Genomic DNA, 14,716 nt, shown 5'->3' on the forward strand with positions numbered 1-14,716 from the left:
ACTTTTTCGGTTTTGCAAATTTTCGAAAAATTCTTGGAAATTTAGATAGTGCCACCTCTTTGCAGATCATGTTCTCCTGATACTTTGCCAGTTTTCCGGAATTTCGATTTTCGCGATTTGAAGTTTAAAATTCTCGGAACTCCAATTCTTGGAATTTCAAATAGTGCCACCTCTTTGCCGATCATGTTCTCCTGATACTTTTCCAGTTTTCGAGTCTCGATTTTCGCGATTTGATGCTTGAAATTTCAGATAGTGCGACTTCTTTACTGATTATGTTCTCCCATGTATGTAGGAAATATCTGGACGAAGGGGAGTTGGCTCTGAAGGATGAGGGAAATCTATCACGGTTATCTTGGTGTCAGATATTTAATGTAATAAAAGATTGGATGATATATAGAAGGAATTTAATAATTATCTTAAATTTTTTAACATATTTTCTTCTACATGACTAGATTATAAAAGCAATTAAAAATTTACGGATTTAACAATATTAAATATATGCATCACAAAAATGTTATATAGATATATTGAAATTTCACAATGTAAGTGCGCATTCTTGTCTCTTAGTAAGAGCTTAAATTTATCTTGTTCTTACACATATAAAAAATATTTAAGCCTCTCTGTATACGACGAAATATGAAATAATTTCTATAGTAATACGTAACACATTTTCATAATAATTTGCCTACCGAACATTAAATATGTAACAGATATTTTTATTTTTATTATAAAAAAATCAAGAAAGTCGTTTCGTAGCAGAGTTTCGTAGCAGAATTTAATTTCTTTTTTCCTATACAAATTCCTTCAATTATTATGTAATTTTCTCTTGTAATATATAAAGTATACTTGTTTTGATATTCTTATTTTCAGAGATTCTTCACAAATATTGGAAACAAAAACCGTGAGAAACTGCAACAACTTGTAAAATATATTCTGTAAATAACAAAGCAGAATGCTATCTAAGAAGTATCGTAATAGAAGAAAATGACTAATCTTTATATAAAACACGCGTCATCATAAACATTGAAAAAATATACAAAGAGAATTGTAATTCCTTTTCTCAATCAATTACTTAATGCATAATGCGATATTACGAACAATTGTATAAATATTTAGTCACTTAGTGTATTATAAGCGCTAGATTACGCGCTGACGCAAAGCGAAATTTAGCTGTACATAACTTTATTGTTCTTAAATATCCTGCGTAAAATTTAAAATAATAACGACTTATGAAGCAGGTATATCGTGGAACTTATTATGCGGTTGATACAGAAATTAATTCTAATTAATCTAACTTTAATTCTCACAGTGTCACTCTCTGCGTGAATTCAATTCCAATATTTTTCAGGTTTACAACGTTAATCCTAAAGTGTATACAAATGCACAGCATGACGCTACGCCTAAATATTTTTTCTATCATGAAAAATAATATCGTATGACTTGGAAAAAATTTAGGAAACATTACATATATATGTATATACATATATATTATATATCTATACATATATATGTTTTATACGTATATATGTATATATGTATGTACATATATACATATATATTACAAGTATATATTTTAATCACATGTCTAATTTTGTGCCATAACGCTTTACAATTGACTACTACAGCAGCGATTATAAACTTTATAAATTCTTTACATATCCTCGTCGGAGATTGTAAGTATAGCAAACGCTAGTTATCACTACTATTACGCTCATGTATATCTAATGCCTTGTACATAGTGTCTCGGGCACTGTGAATTTACTGTCGAGCTTAGATTCTTTGGCAACTTTGAAGTTAATTCGATGCCATTTCGCTACGCAATTTCTTAATCTTTACGTTCAACATTTTGGCGACTAAGAATTAAAAAATCTAAAACTTAATCGCTAAAATTCTGCAACATTCCGATCACTTAATGGTAAAATCATTAACGCAGCGAGTCTACATAAATTTTTAATTTGGCCTCTAATTGCAGGTCTGGCATAGAATGCCTGAGACACCCCGTACACAAGGATTCTTTAAACTTGCTTGCTCCAAAAGAATACAAGGCTTTATATATAGATAATTGGTATCAACTTGTCTCTCTACTTTTAAATGCTGTATCATATTTTAGTTACGCGAAACCGTCAATTACACATTTAAAACATCTATATCATCTGAAATTAGAGAAGTTCAAGAATAACTGTATCTTGTATTACACAAAAAACGCGTGTTATAAGAATATATGAATCACATAAGTGTCGTGAACATCCAAAATTTCTTATACTACCATTTGATTGCCATAGAGTAGAGAGAAACTAAATAGTCGGAGATAAAAGCCAATAATTAAATTCTACGTGAATTATGCGAATGAAGATCATGTTTGTTGCACAGTAAAGATAGAAACGGTCTTTCATTCAAAAAAAAAAAAAGAAATTAGATAATGCAGAATCTTCTTATTCGTGAAATATGGTCGAGCTTCCGTTTTATAAAGTTGTCATAATCAAATGTTCTCCTGCAATTGCAAAGTTTCCCCTCAGTCTTCCACTTTCTTATCCTAATAGCATGCATGCAAATGTGCTATTTGTATAACTGCTCTGCCTTTCACTTTCTGTCTCATTCATGTGGTAAATGTCAGTAATGGGGGAGCAGAAGAACATTATTTAACAAAGTTATAATCGAGTTAAAAACGGAAATCACAATACGGAACTCCATAAGAGGAAGAATCGATAGCTGTCGACTTTCTATTAGTAATATTTTATATCTCGATACGTTTCTATTCCATCAAAAAATAACATAAATACTTGTGCGCGAGGATATTATACTTTACGAAATGTGCATTGTCACATGCAATGTATAAGATATAAAAATATGAAAAATTAGATAAGTACAATTGCCATATAATTAATTCATTATTAAATGCAAAATATACGATTCTTGGAATAGAAAATATAAAACGTTGATTAGCTTGATCAAATTAAATTAATTATCTCGTATTGTCAATGCACCAAAGTTTCTGCATTACATATTTCCTTGTAAGTACGACAATAAATCTCTGTGCGATAGCCGGCAAAAGAAAAAAATTCAAGGCGCGTTAAAATTCATATATTACGCTAATGTCATTTGTAAAGTACACGCAGTCTTTGTAAATATAGTGTATCATCAGATCAATTTCAAGTGAATTTAGAAAATATATGTTTACTATATTTGTTTATATGATTTACGTTGTATGATTTACGTTGTATGATATTAAAAGAAAAATCGATGAGCGTAAAGACTAATACAGTGAAGCTAGTGCGAACCTTTGTAGATTATTATTAAAATAGAATGATGATAAATGAGCGTTTTCACTTTATACAGTATTAATGTAAATCACATCAATTCCTACTGAACTACAAAATTGGAATCATATTTTCGCCTATCGTTTAACACCAAGCTATTAGTAACTCATCGATCGCCTTCTAAATTTCGTCGAATATTAACATCAATTGAACGCTTATTTCACTTTAAATATATTGTGGTTTTTAGAAACCAACAAGAGTAAAGGCAACATTTGTTAATTCTTTTTTTTACGAAATTAGATCTATAAGTTTTCATAAAGTCGAGGTAAATATCTTTCGTCTGAGTACTTTCTCACTACAAATCAACTAATCATTCTCAAGATTGAAAACGAGAAACACGCATCGCTAAATTTATACAACTTTACATCAAAATGTAATAAATTTCACGTTCCTTACGTACGACTTTGCTAATGTCTCGTAATAATCTAGTATTGCTTTGCTAAATAGGAAAAATATTCGCGCAACATATCATAGACTTATTACAAAATTAATGATATCAAAATATAATAACAGATTTGTCCGAGAATAATTAAACGTAAGCAAATTTTAATGTGTGTGCCTTCAAAAATATTAGACGTCAAAATTGTCTATATAATTTTAATATACAAATTAACGCGATATCTCACAGTTTATAAAGACTTATCTTCTTTACCCTGAATGCGTAACGACAATAAAAGGCACAGAACCGTATAGAACTGTAACAAGGTGATTATAAGATGGCACAGATTTGTCTATTGTTATTGTAATAAATTAAAACGATACTAATCGTACAAACAGTTAATAAGGATCAATAAAAATCCTCAACTGATTAAATATTACAGCTGTAAAAAGGAAGAGGAAAGGCGACAATCAATTCCACATTTATGAGAAACATATGAATTCGGGATTCCCGCGGAGCGTCTGACATACCGTTTGCGGAATGGCAAACGCTACCGCATCGTTGATTTGAATGTACTGTCATTGGAAATGTAGGATTTAGCTGAGAAACTCGTTGTTTAACTGTATCCTAACTGCACTTTGCGGCATTGGCAAAGCCATTTGATAATACGTGCGTTTCGCTCGACGATACTCGGCGGATCGTTTACCCTTTGGTTACACTCGTCGTTACCCATGCCGATGCTGCAGTTGTTTTGCCACTGGCTACCCTGGTTCGTCTGATTAGTGCCGACCCAGGAGTACAGACCCAACGCCGAATCCACGGAGCTGACGCTGTCGAAGAATACGGGCGACGACGACTTGGAATTAGGTTCCGTTATACGCTGATAGTTATCCGAGTCCAGCCCTAAACGGTCGAAGAAGTTCTCGAGCTGAGTCATCGATCGCGGCGGGCGGGAGGATACTTTGCTGGAACGGCCGTTATCCTGGCGCCAGTAGCGATCGCTGATGTCTGATTTTGATCGTAGGATCGGTCGACCGCGACCTTCCTTCCAACCGTCGGAGAACCTAGAGCCACAATCGAATTGTGAAATCGAAGTATAAAACGCTGTCGTGCTGTTAAGTTTCTTCGATGCGCATTCTGAATCTTCGTTCACAAGCGTCTCAGACGATTGAAAGCGGAGGGCATCTGAATACCTTGAGTTACAGGTCGGGCTGTAGTCCGTTTGACTATTGCTGCTTTCAGAATCCGGACTGTAGTGTCTCACAACGGACGGCGGTGTCCCGCCGACGTAGCTGCCCTTCCTCGATCGGTCCTTCTCGGTAGAATGTTGCGTGGACGCGCCACTGTCTCTGCGTATATGGGCCCAGCAATCCTGCGAGACATCGACGACGATTAAGGTCAAACAGTCTTGTGCTTGGGATATATATATATATCTCGTTGAATAGCTTGGTTCACACCTGTATCCTGGGTGCTGGTTCGCTACGATGAGTGCAGTGCCCAGAGGAACCGCCGGAATCTCTGGCTGTCGCACCGTGGCTCAGCTTGCTGGAACCCGACGACTTTTGCGTTCGTCCGCCCGAGGATAACACGCTGCTCGCATCGCCACCACCGGATCCCAAAGATCGCCTGATATGACGAGAACTGAAAAGATGTGCCAATTAATCATGTTTTCACTCGAAAAGAAGATTGCTGTAAAAATGGACACGGCTAAACTGGACAATTTGTACTTATCAACCGACAATGACTCACCTGCGATAACAGACGGCGTCGCGCTTGAAACTGTGGTCCGAATAGTCCGAACTAGTCTCATAGTCCGGGCAGTTGCTCGTGTTCGTAACTTGGTGATGAGCAGACGGCTTCGCAGGTAATTTCGTGGACGTACGCGGCGAGAGTGACGCCCGGCGACGCGTGCTCGTGTGGAGATCCGGTAACGACTTGTGGCATATTGTGTTTTCCACCGACGGGGAGCTGTTCGACTTCCGACCGGATCTACCGGAAGTGTGCGAGTGCGAGTTGCTTCTGCCGAACTTGAAGCGAACGTCTTGCGGCGCGCAGTGCTGCGAAGCAAACAACGCAACGTGTAACGATACAGCCAACGCAGTGTTCATTGATGAGCGCGTACAGAAATTCCCTTGACAAAAAATACACACGTGTGTGTGTGTGTGTATTTTACACGTATATAATGTGTACGCCGGGATGCGTCGCAGAGATTAAAATAGCGCACGATTATGCAAAAGATGAGTGGCTGACATTACAGCGCCGAGCGAAGATCAATATGTCGCGATTTTCTCCTCACCAGAACACGATCCTCGTCCCGGCAGCCGGGCGAGAGACTTCCGGGGGAGTATCGAAATTTCTCCTCCCGCGTCGGCATCCCGTTGCTCTGCGCCGTACTCTGTGGCGGGCTGTCCGGAAAGAACATGTTCTCCTTGCTATCGGTGTTCAGCAGACGACGCAGCTTTGTTTGCAGCTCGCCCCCGGTACCGCTCGGGGGCCCCGAAATCGTCCGTCTTTGGGGAGCCGGCACCAAACGCGGACTCTTCGGTGGCAGCGCGGGTGGCAGTGTTTGTTGAGGGCTCAGAATCCCGTCTACTGCAAAACAGCAACGAAAATAGATTCCCGCCTGCCGCAACATGAATCCTCGCGTTGGTTTATGCACGAAAGTGCGCAATTGTCACAAAATATAATTAACAATTAATGAAAATAAGAACTACGTCAAAGGCGATTCTTTTGGAATCAGCCAGGAGTTTCTCTCGAACGGAATAGATTTCGCAGATCCTGTTGGTCGGATCGTACGTGCCGGGGACCACCCGCGCGTCTCTCCGCGATGACTTACGTCTGTCCTGCTCGTGACACGAGACCCAGCAGCAGGGCGGCGTCATGGGAGTCGGTTGCAGCTGCGACGGCGACGTCGGCTGCATGGGGCAGGCGGACGAGTTGCCGGTGCATTTCCGCAGCAATCTCGGGGGCGGTGCGCCGGGCGCGCTTAGCTGCGAGACCTGCAAGTGGCCGCTGTTCTTCAGCTCCTGCTTCCGGTCCAGCACGGTCTCGCTCTTCACGTAGAAGGCTTTCGTCTCCTGCAGTAGCTCCACGGCGCTCTTCCGCTTCCCTGTGGCACGCACGTGGCGCAAAAGAGAGAAAAGAAGAGCGATGAAAGACACCACGTGGGCGTAAATAATCCGCTTCCCGGAGACACCCCAGTGCTTTCCGGGCCAGATACCCGCTTTATTTGGTTGAACCCGCGTGTCCCATTGAATTTATCAAAGGCCAGCCCTCTTCTTTAGAATATTAGCTCCCCCACGGGACCTTTGATCTCTGATATTTATTTAGGCTTATCGAGAGTGTCCCGAAAGCGTCGAGTTTCACACAGGTACGCGCGAGAGGTAAACCACTGAGGGCGTTGTGGTGTACAGATTTCGGGCATTACTATACTCTCTAAATGTCAATCAGTGGGTTATCACTGAAAACAGTGAATAGTCGCTGATTTACAGTTGTAAGTATAACACCGCGATTTTCATTGGTATACTTGTAACTGTATATCAATGACTATTCACTGTTTTCAGTGATAATCCACTGATTGATTTTTAGAGAGTAGGCCTTTTTTGGCATTAGTGAGTGTTATTTGGCCCTTGCTAAGGCACTATAACGATAATAAGATAAAGTAACGCCCATTGGGCATTAGTAGGCATTGGTGTACATGATTTTGGTCAGCGGTCTACCTCTCGGGTACGCGCCGTCTCGGCTTTTTTTTTACGAACAGGTATTTCACGGCAATCCACTCTCTAAAGATCAGTGGATTATCACTTAAAACAGTGAATAGTCACTGACTTACAGTTGTAAGTACAACACTGCGATTTTCATTGGTATACTTCATACCTGTAAATCAGCGACTATTCACTGCTTTCAGTAATAATCCGCCGATTGATTTTTATGCGGGGTCTACAATGCGAGTCGTAGTCGTAAGAATACTCGACTGCGATTGGTCAATTCCGTTAGACACATAAAAATTGACCAATCATAGTCGATTATTTTTACGACTACGACTCTGCGACTCGCATTGCAGATCCCGCATTAGAGAGTGAGCATTTTTGGGGCATTAGTGAGCGTTATTTGGCCTTGCTAGGACATTATAACGATAATAAGATAAAGTAATGTCCACTGGGCATTAGCAGGCATTGGTGTACATGATTTTGGTCAGCGGTTTGCCTCTCGGGGTACGCGTCTTCCCGGCTATTTTTTTTTTTTACGAACAGGTATTTCACGGCAATCCACTCTCCAAAGGTCAGTGGATTATCACTGAAGACAGTGAATAGTCACTAATTTCCAGTTATAGGTATACTACTGAAAATCGCAGTGGTATAACTGTAAATCAGTGACTACGCACGGTGGTTTTCGAGGAAAATCCACTGATTGACTTTTAGAGAGCACGCACATCCCGCTTACCCCGAAAGCGACGTTATCGCGCGCGTTCGTACGCGCTTTGATTTATCTACAATGAGAAAATACGCGCGGGACCCGCGAGCAAAGCGCGCGGAAAGATCCGCGATCCGAGCGAGTCGATGCGATACGAAAGTACTTCATTGTTTCGAATAATTATACGAGCGAGCTGCTGTTTAATATTCAATTCGCGGGCGCGGGCGCGCGAAGCGTTTATTAAGAAACGTGATGAAATGCTAATCGCGGAACGCACGGGCGGCTGTTGCATGCGAAATAGAGTCCCGCCGCCAATTAGAGCGGCTCCCGCGTATAATCTTACTTATACTAATTGGCAATTTGGCGATAATCTCGTTCCGCGCGTAAATCCGCAAACCGGATATTCTCGATACACGCGCAGAAGAGAGGGAGGAGGGGGGGGGGAACATCCGCGGCTCGGCGTTAACGCCGATTTATCCCGGTTTAATCAACGAGCCGCGCGCTTTGTTATCAATCGTTTCTCGCGCCGGAGACCGAGCTCGGGGCACGTCCGCTCCTCCGGCACAATCGACGCCGATCGCGTCATCGCTCAGCAACGCGCGGATATCGCGAGCGACAACCGTCTTTTCTGGCCGCGTGCCGAGGGCAGGAGTTAACGACGAGGGCGAGCGACGGGCACATCTGCGCGTTCTCCTTCTGTTTTCGCGTCGCCGACATGATTGACGACATGTGCCGTGCCATGCCATGCCCGCCGTCCTCTCGACACGCACATGTCCTCCCCGCGGAGAAACGCCGGCCGCGGTAAAACCCGGCGCTTCTCCCCGGAGAGGCAACCACCGACCGCGATAATCGCCGGGACACACACCGGCGATGGGACGGGAATAAAAAGAGAGACGAGCCGGTACAGAGGCAAAACGTCAAGGCCGCGTATTGTATCGTAGCATATGGCGAAATCGACGGGGAGGATACGCGAAAACCCCGATGGACTTTCTGCCGGTCTCGCGCTGCTCGTCCCATGCCGCGCCTGACTCTACCTCTTCATTAATGTTGAGCCGCGACTACGACTGAAATAATGAAAAATTCCTTGAATCCAAATTTGTAGGATATAATCCAAATACTGTAGGAGTGCTTCATAAAAAAAGTTTAGCCGAAGTTTGAGGCTGTTTAGGAACCTTGTTACTGAGAAAATTAATAACATTACATGCAGCTTATGGAAAATTATTGCATCTTGCAAAACGATGAAAAGTATATGAAAGTTTTGCAGACAGGACGCGTAAGACTACACAATTTTTAACTTCATAAGGAGAATCGTTTTTTTTTTATTCATTTAAACATGACTAATAATAACGAAGTTAAAAATTGGTACGAACAATTGTGTAGTTTTACTCGGTGCGCTTGCAGAATTTTAATTTGTTTCATCGTTTTTCACCGAGATATAATTTCTCAACCCATTTTACACCGTGACAATATGTAATTTTATTATTTCATTCTCTCAGCGACAAGGTTCCTAAAGCAGCGGCAAATTTCGATAGCATTTTTTATGATAAAGTCTACAGTATTAATTTGGAGTCAAAGAGTTTTTCATCATTTTAGTCGTAACGCTCGATATTCTTAAGTACCGATATAAGTTCAATGAGATTAAAATCAATTAAGAATCAGTCGTAATTCCATTGAATTTATAAGTTCGTCCGCGTAACGCGATTACGTGCAATTACCTGCGTATAATTATGACTCTCATTTATAATTACGAGTAAGAGAACTCACGGCCAAAAATAACGACAGGCAAAATAAGGTGTCGATTTGAACCAAACTTATGTTTAAACTTGTACTATTAGTTTTCTAAAGAAGACACCGCGCTGTCGAGAGGCGTCCACAATTTCGCTCACAATCTCAAGTTCCCTCGTAATATCCTAAACATGATTTTGGTGCAAGTGGACATCTTGTTTCGCTCGTCATTATTTCTGGCCGTGACTCCGCTTTATTTGTCATTACATAAAACGAGCGTGCCTTTATTCTTACAATTCATCTGTAAATTGTCCGTAACGTTACTTGCCCCTTTCTATCCATCTCTCTCTAAACTCGGATACGATCTAGGCGTGAGCGATGACGCAACTTTGATGGTTCTTCTCTTCCTCTTTCACAGAGTTGTTCGCAAATGCAGAGGAAAGTCCCCTATTATGAGACAAGCTCCTAACACGAGATAGCAGGGTTTCTGCTAAATTAATAGGCATCGTCCGTTGGTTCTGTTATGAATTGCCCTTGGAGTGAAATGGGTTCAGTGGGAAATTCATTGTTGGATCGTGTAAACGTTGCGAGAAAAGATTTTCGATTGAATTGGGACGCCGCGGGCCCGCTGTCTCATATTAGAGGTCTATCTCACAGGGGGACTTAATTTTATTACAGATGTAAAGCTCGGGCCAGTATCCGTCGCGGGCGTTTCTTTCCGCGTTGAACGGAGTCCGCGGCAATTAGAGGAAATTAATGTCGATCGAGAGGATCGTAGGTCACTACTCGCGCGAGTATATTGGCGACGTGCTATCGCAACATCGAACTCGCTGGGATCGAGCCGCGCGGCCAGCGCGCTCGCTATAAATCGTCGAAACGAGGCTATCGGAGACTATCGGCCGTCCGTCCTTAATCGGACGTGACACGATCGCGCACAATGGAACGTTAATGACGAGGATAATCCGAATTGTCGCGAAGCCGAAAAATGGAACGGGGGGATAATTTCTCTCGTCGGGACGCAGCTCGCGAATATATAATATAACCCGCGACTGCCGGCGTATATTTAGCGAGGCGTGTCGTTTGACGTCGGCGATGAAATAAAATGTTAAAACTGGAACGGAAGCGAGGACGGGCAAGCGGATCCTACGTCGAACAAAACTCGATTCCGTGCCTTAATTCGCGAGCGGCCGCGCGATAGCTCAAACCCGACCGGCGTTACGCTCTCGCCGGCTCGGTAAGCTCCGCTGACTCGCCGGTTCGGAATTTCTCAGCACGTGACGGAAATTTGTCTCGCATCTGGCGAGAGACCTCGAGCGAGATTTGAAAAACACGCGTGTGGAGATTACTCTTTTTTTTCCCCCCCCGTCTGCCTCTCGAGGGATAAGTGCGCGCGTCAGTAGCGTCAAGGCTCGACGCATCGATTCGAGATGCGATTCGCAATGCGTCCGCACGGGCTCTCACCTGTATAGTCGATGTGTCGATGATGATTTCTGACGTACGGCGGCGCGGGATGCCTGGCCTGCTGCATGTCCCAGTACGGGTTCCGGCTGTTACCGAAATTGTTCACTCGCGTCTGCTGCGAGGGCGAGGACGATTGCTTGCAGGGCAGCCGGGCCATGGCAGTCGTCATCTTCTTCACGGGATCTAAGCTGATTGCCTGGTGAACGTCCCGCTCGGCCTGTCGCGCCGTCGTCTCAGCCCCATTTCCGAGCTATTGTCTCCTCACTGAAAGAAGATGGAAATAAAAGTGACGATTGTAAGTCAAACGCGGGATATTAATAAACAGGCGCCTCGATCGATGCTATTGTTCTCCGCGAGATCCCGCGCGGCGGGAGAGACACTCCGCGAGACGGATCTCGTTACGGAGCTAATGAATTTAATTTATTCCCAGTTATGCCATTATCGGGGGGGGGGGGGGCGTAAATTCGTCGTAGCGCAATTCGACGGTTTTAATATAAAGACCATTGTTCCGCGGGAGAATTGAGAAATAAACGCCGCGTGTGGAATCAAGCGCGCGGGGCTGGCTGGAGCGTCGAGTGGGAAAGTGCCAGTTCACGCGGCCGGTTTAATATTTATCGGGCTGATTGCATTGAATGCTATCGCCCGGCCAGGTGCCTTTCATTACCATAACACCGACTGTAAACGCCGGGGCTACCCTGCTTGCCTTACAAAAGGATGAGACGCGCGCGCGCGTGCGACATCGGACCACCTGTGCTCCTCTCTTCGCCGGAGAGAGAGAGAGAGATCCTCTCCTATCTGGAGACCCTGTAATCGGAGACTGGCCGTAAGAGTTCGTCAAATTCCCGCGAGTGAGAGAGAAACATAGGCTATCTCACACTCTTCTAGAACCGTAGAATCTCTCACTCGCGGGAATTTGACGAACTCTTATGGCCAGTCTCCGATTACAGGGTCTCTACTCCTATCAATAGCCGCGCGCCAATTTAGATCGCGACGAAAGGGCGCGACAGCTCGTGGATCTCGTAACAGCGCCGCCTAAATTGGTCGCGTGAAGGTCGGCGAGGGTTTCTCGCCCGGCGCTAAGGGCTGAGGTGAACGTATAAAAATAGCGCGGTCGTGGGACGGAGTTTGTCGAGCTGATCCGCAAGAACCTAAGTCGCAATAACGTAAAATTGTTAGAGTCTTCTTTTAATTAAGTTTAGTCCTTGGACCGAACTCGTATTATTCCGATAGAAAGTTATTTTAAGGTTTCTTCCTTTATTACGCGAGACAGCCGTGAGAATAACATCGCGTTAGTATACCAGGGGTTCGCTGCTTCCCGGCTTTTAGTAAAGTAATCCCCGATGTGGAGTCCCGGAGACTCGCAATTTCCTACGCAGAATCTTTATTTGAGAACGAGGAAAATTTGATTCCGCACATAATTACAGCGCGAAGAGGCAGGTGTGCGAAGAGAGAGAGAGATTACTTCTATTTCCCTCTTTCTCGTCATAAAAGTAAGAATCTCTAGAATTCCGCATCCGTTAGTGTGTAATAGAAGTAATATATATTCACAGTTAAGGAGTTAAGGCCCTCATAAACCATCCATTTATATCCATCGGTCGCCGTACAATGCGTTCGAGCTAGGCGACGGGCTCAACAAATTTCACTCGTAAGCCGATTTAGATAATTTGCACCGTGAAAAGAGTCCTCCGTCGTCCGATTCATTAATTCCAACTTTAACTAATTAGGTAGCAATTTGCCGAGTTGAAACGTAACTGGGATAGAATTTCTAAATTTTACAAAGGGTCAGTAGGGCTCCGCTCTCTAAAAGTCAAGTGGATTATCACTGAAAACAGTGAATATTCGCTGATTAATGCAGCGCTACGCTTAAAACTGTTTTCAGTGATAATGCACTGATTAACTTTTAGAGAGCGTACGAGGGGTAAACCGCTGACCAAAATCATGTACACCAACGCCTAACTAATGCCCAGTGGGCATTACTTTATCTTATTTTATCTTATTATTTCATCAGTTCAACTCGAGCGTGCTCACTTAAGTTAAAATAATTTTCCTGCGTTGACAACGACTTGTGCTCAGCAAAAGTTACTCAGTGGATTATCACTGGAAACAATGAATAGTCACTGATTTCCAGTTATAAGTATACCACTGAAAATCGCAGTGGTACACTTATAACCGTAAATCGGCGACTGTTCACCGTTTTCAGTGAAAATCCACTGACTATTAGAGAGTGAGTCTGCTATAATTTACGCACGAGTTCTGTTACTTAATAAGGACCCGATACTTGGGTCGAAACGCCGTACGGATGTAACATTTAATTAACGATATCGCCAGTTGGATCAACAAGAAGTTTTAGTTCAATTCTCATTTTATCTCGTTTTATCTGACGTTATCTTTATAATACCCCAGCGAGAGACCTAACGCCCAAACTAATGCCCCAAAAGATGCCCGGTGATGGCCGCAATGCCCTCTCAGCGGTTTTGCCCCTCGGTTCCGTATTACAAAGGCGCTTTCCGCGAAATGAGAATTTTCGCCCAGTCTGGCCCGGTAACTTCGGCACGCCGAGTCGACCAAGGGTATCCGGTGCTTCGCGGAATTCGCGCGGCCCACGTGGTCCGAGATGGCCAGCTCGATGGGCTGGCGAACGGTATACCTCCCGTCGAAACAGCGAAATCGTTCTCGACTTGACCGAGCAAAAAGCTCGGAGCCGAGTCCTTCTTCTGCGCGAGAGAAGCGGACGCATACCCGACGCACGGGTCGTCTCCCCCCCTCCCCCTCCCCCTGCGTATGTCCGTGCACGCACGTGTGGCACGTAAAGGCGACCGATAATATCGCGACGAAGCGTGTGTCCGTCGTCGCCGACGATGCGCACGACGAACGGTATCCGTCCGTGTTCCCGCGGCGCGCGCGTATGTGCGTAAAACGCGCGCGTATGCGTGGAGATGTCCCAGCCTGGACAACCGCCGGGACACGCATCGCCGGTCGCCCTCGCGCGTGTAAGTATTCGCACGCCTGGCACACGCGCACGGGTAAGCCGACACCGGCCGGCACCGCCGAAATCGCCGTTTCCCGTCGAATCGGTGGATTAAAGAGGGGAAGAAAAAAAGGGTACGCCGGGCCTTGTTCCCGAAAAATAATAAATCGCGCGCGATACTTCATGAACGTCGGTGGAATGTTAAGTATAATATTCTGGCGACATTCGTGAAATATCGTACGCGATATTTATTCGAGAATAAGGCCCCGGAGCGACCAAGTTACATGTGTCTCTTCGGCTATTAATCCTGCCAGTGTTACGGACGCGTATACAAGATGTTGAAAAAAAAGGGGTGGGATATTCTAAGGGGGATTCAGTATCAGAAACAAAGTCGAGGGCCGGTATAGTCCGCTCGTATTTCAAGATGGTCTTAAGTAATGTTTTAGGACGTTA

At 43.8% G+C, this 14,716-nt stretch overlaps 1 protein-coding gene across 2 annotated transcripts in view; it reads right to left on the reverse strand.

Moving 5' to 3' along the window:
* Positions 1-3,598: 3,598 nt before the first annotated feature.
* The window catches only part of LOC105559859, a 28,872-nt gene continuing 17,754 nt past the window's right edge, over positions 3,599-14,716 (reverse strand). The window contains exons 2-8 of one of the 2 annotated variants that reach the window (XM_012008480.1): positions 11,296-11,559; positions 6,533-6,805; positions 5,993-6,285; positions 5,446-5,753; positions 5,154-5,337; positions 4,890-5,068; positions 3,599-4,760 (exon numbers count right to left, since the gene is read on the reverse strand). In XM_012008480.1, coding sequence (XP_011863870.1) covers positions 4,313-4,760; positions 4,890-5,068; positions 5,154-5,337; positions 5,446-5,753; positions 5,993-6,285; positions 6,533-6,805; positions 11,296-11,464 — 1,854 coding nt within the window. In that variant the 5' untranslated portion in view covers positions 11,465-11,559 and the 3' untranslated portion in view covers positions 3,599-4,312. Of the gene's footprint in view, positions 4,761-4,889; positions 5,069-5,153; positions 5,338-5,445; positions 5,754-5,992; positions 6,289-6,532; positions 6,806-11,295; positions 11,560-14,716 lie in introns of both variants that reach the window. The other variant, XM_012008479.1, reaches the window with a different exon arrangement.

This window comes from Vollenhovia emeryi, unplaced genomic scaffold (assembly GCF_000949405.1).
Source record: "Vollenhovia emeryi isolate VEMERY1.0 unplaced genomic scaffold, V.emery_V1.0 DF939251.1, whole genome shotgun sequence".
Lineage (NCBI taxonomy): Eukaryota > Metazoa > Arthropoda > Insecta > Hymenoptera > Formicidae > Vollenhovia > Vollenhovia emeryi.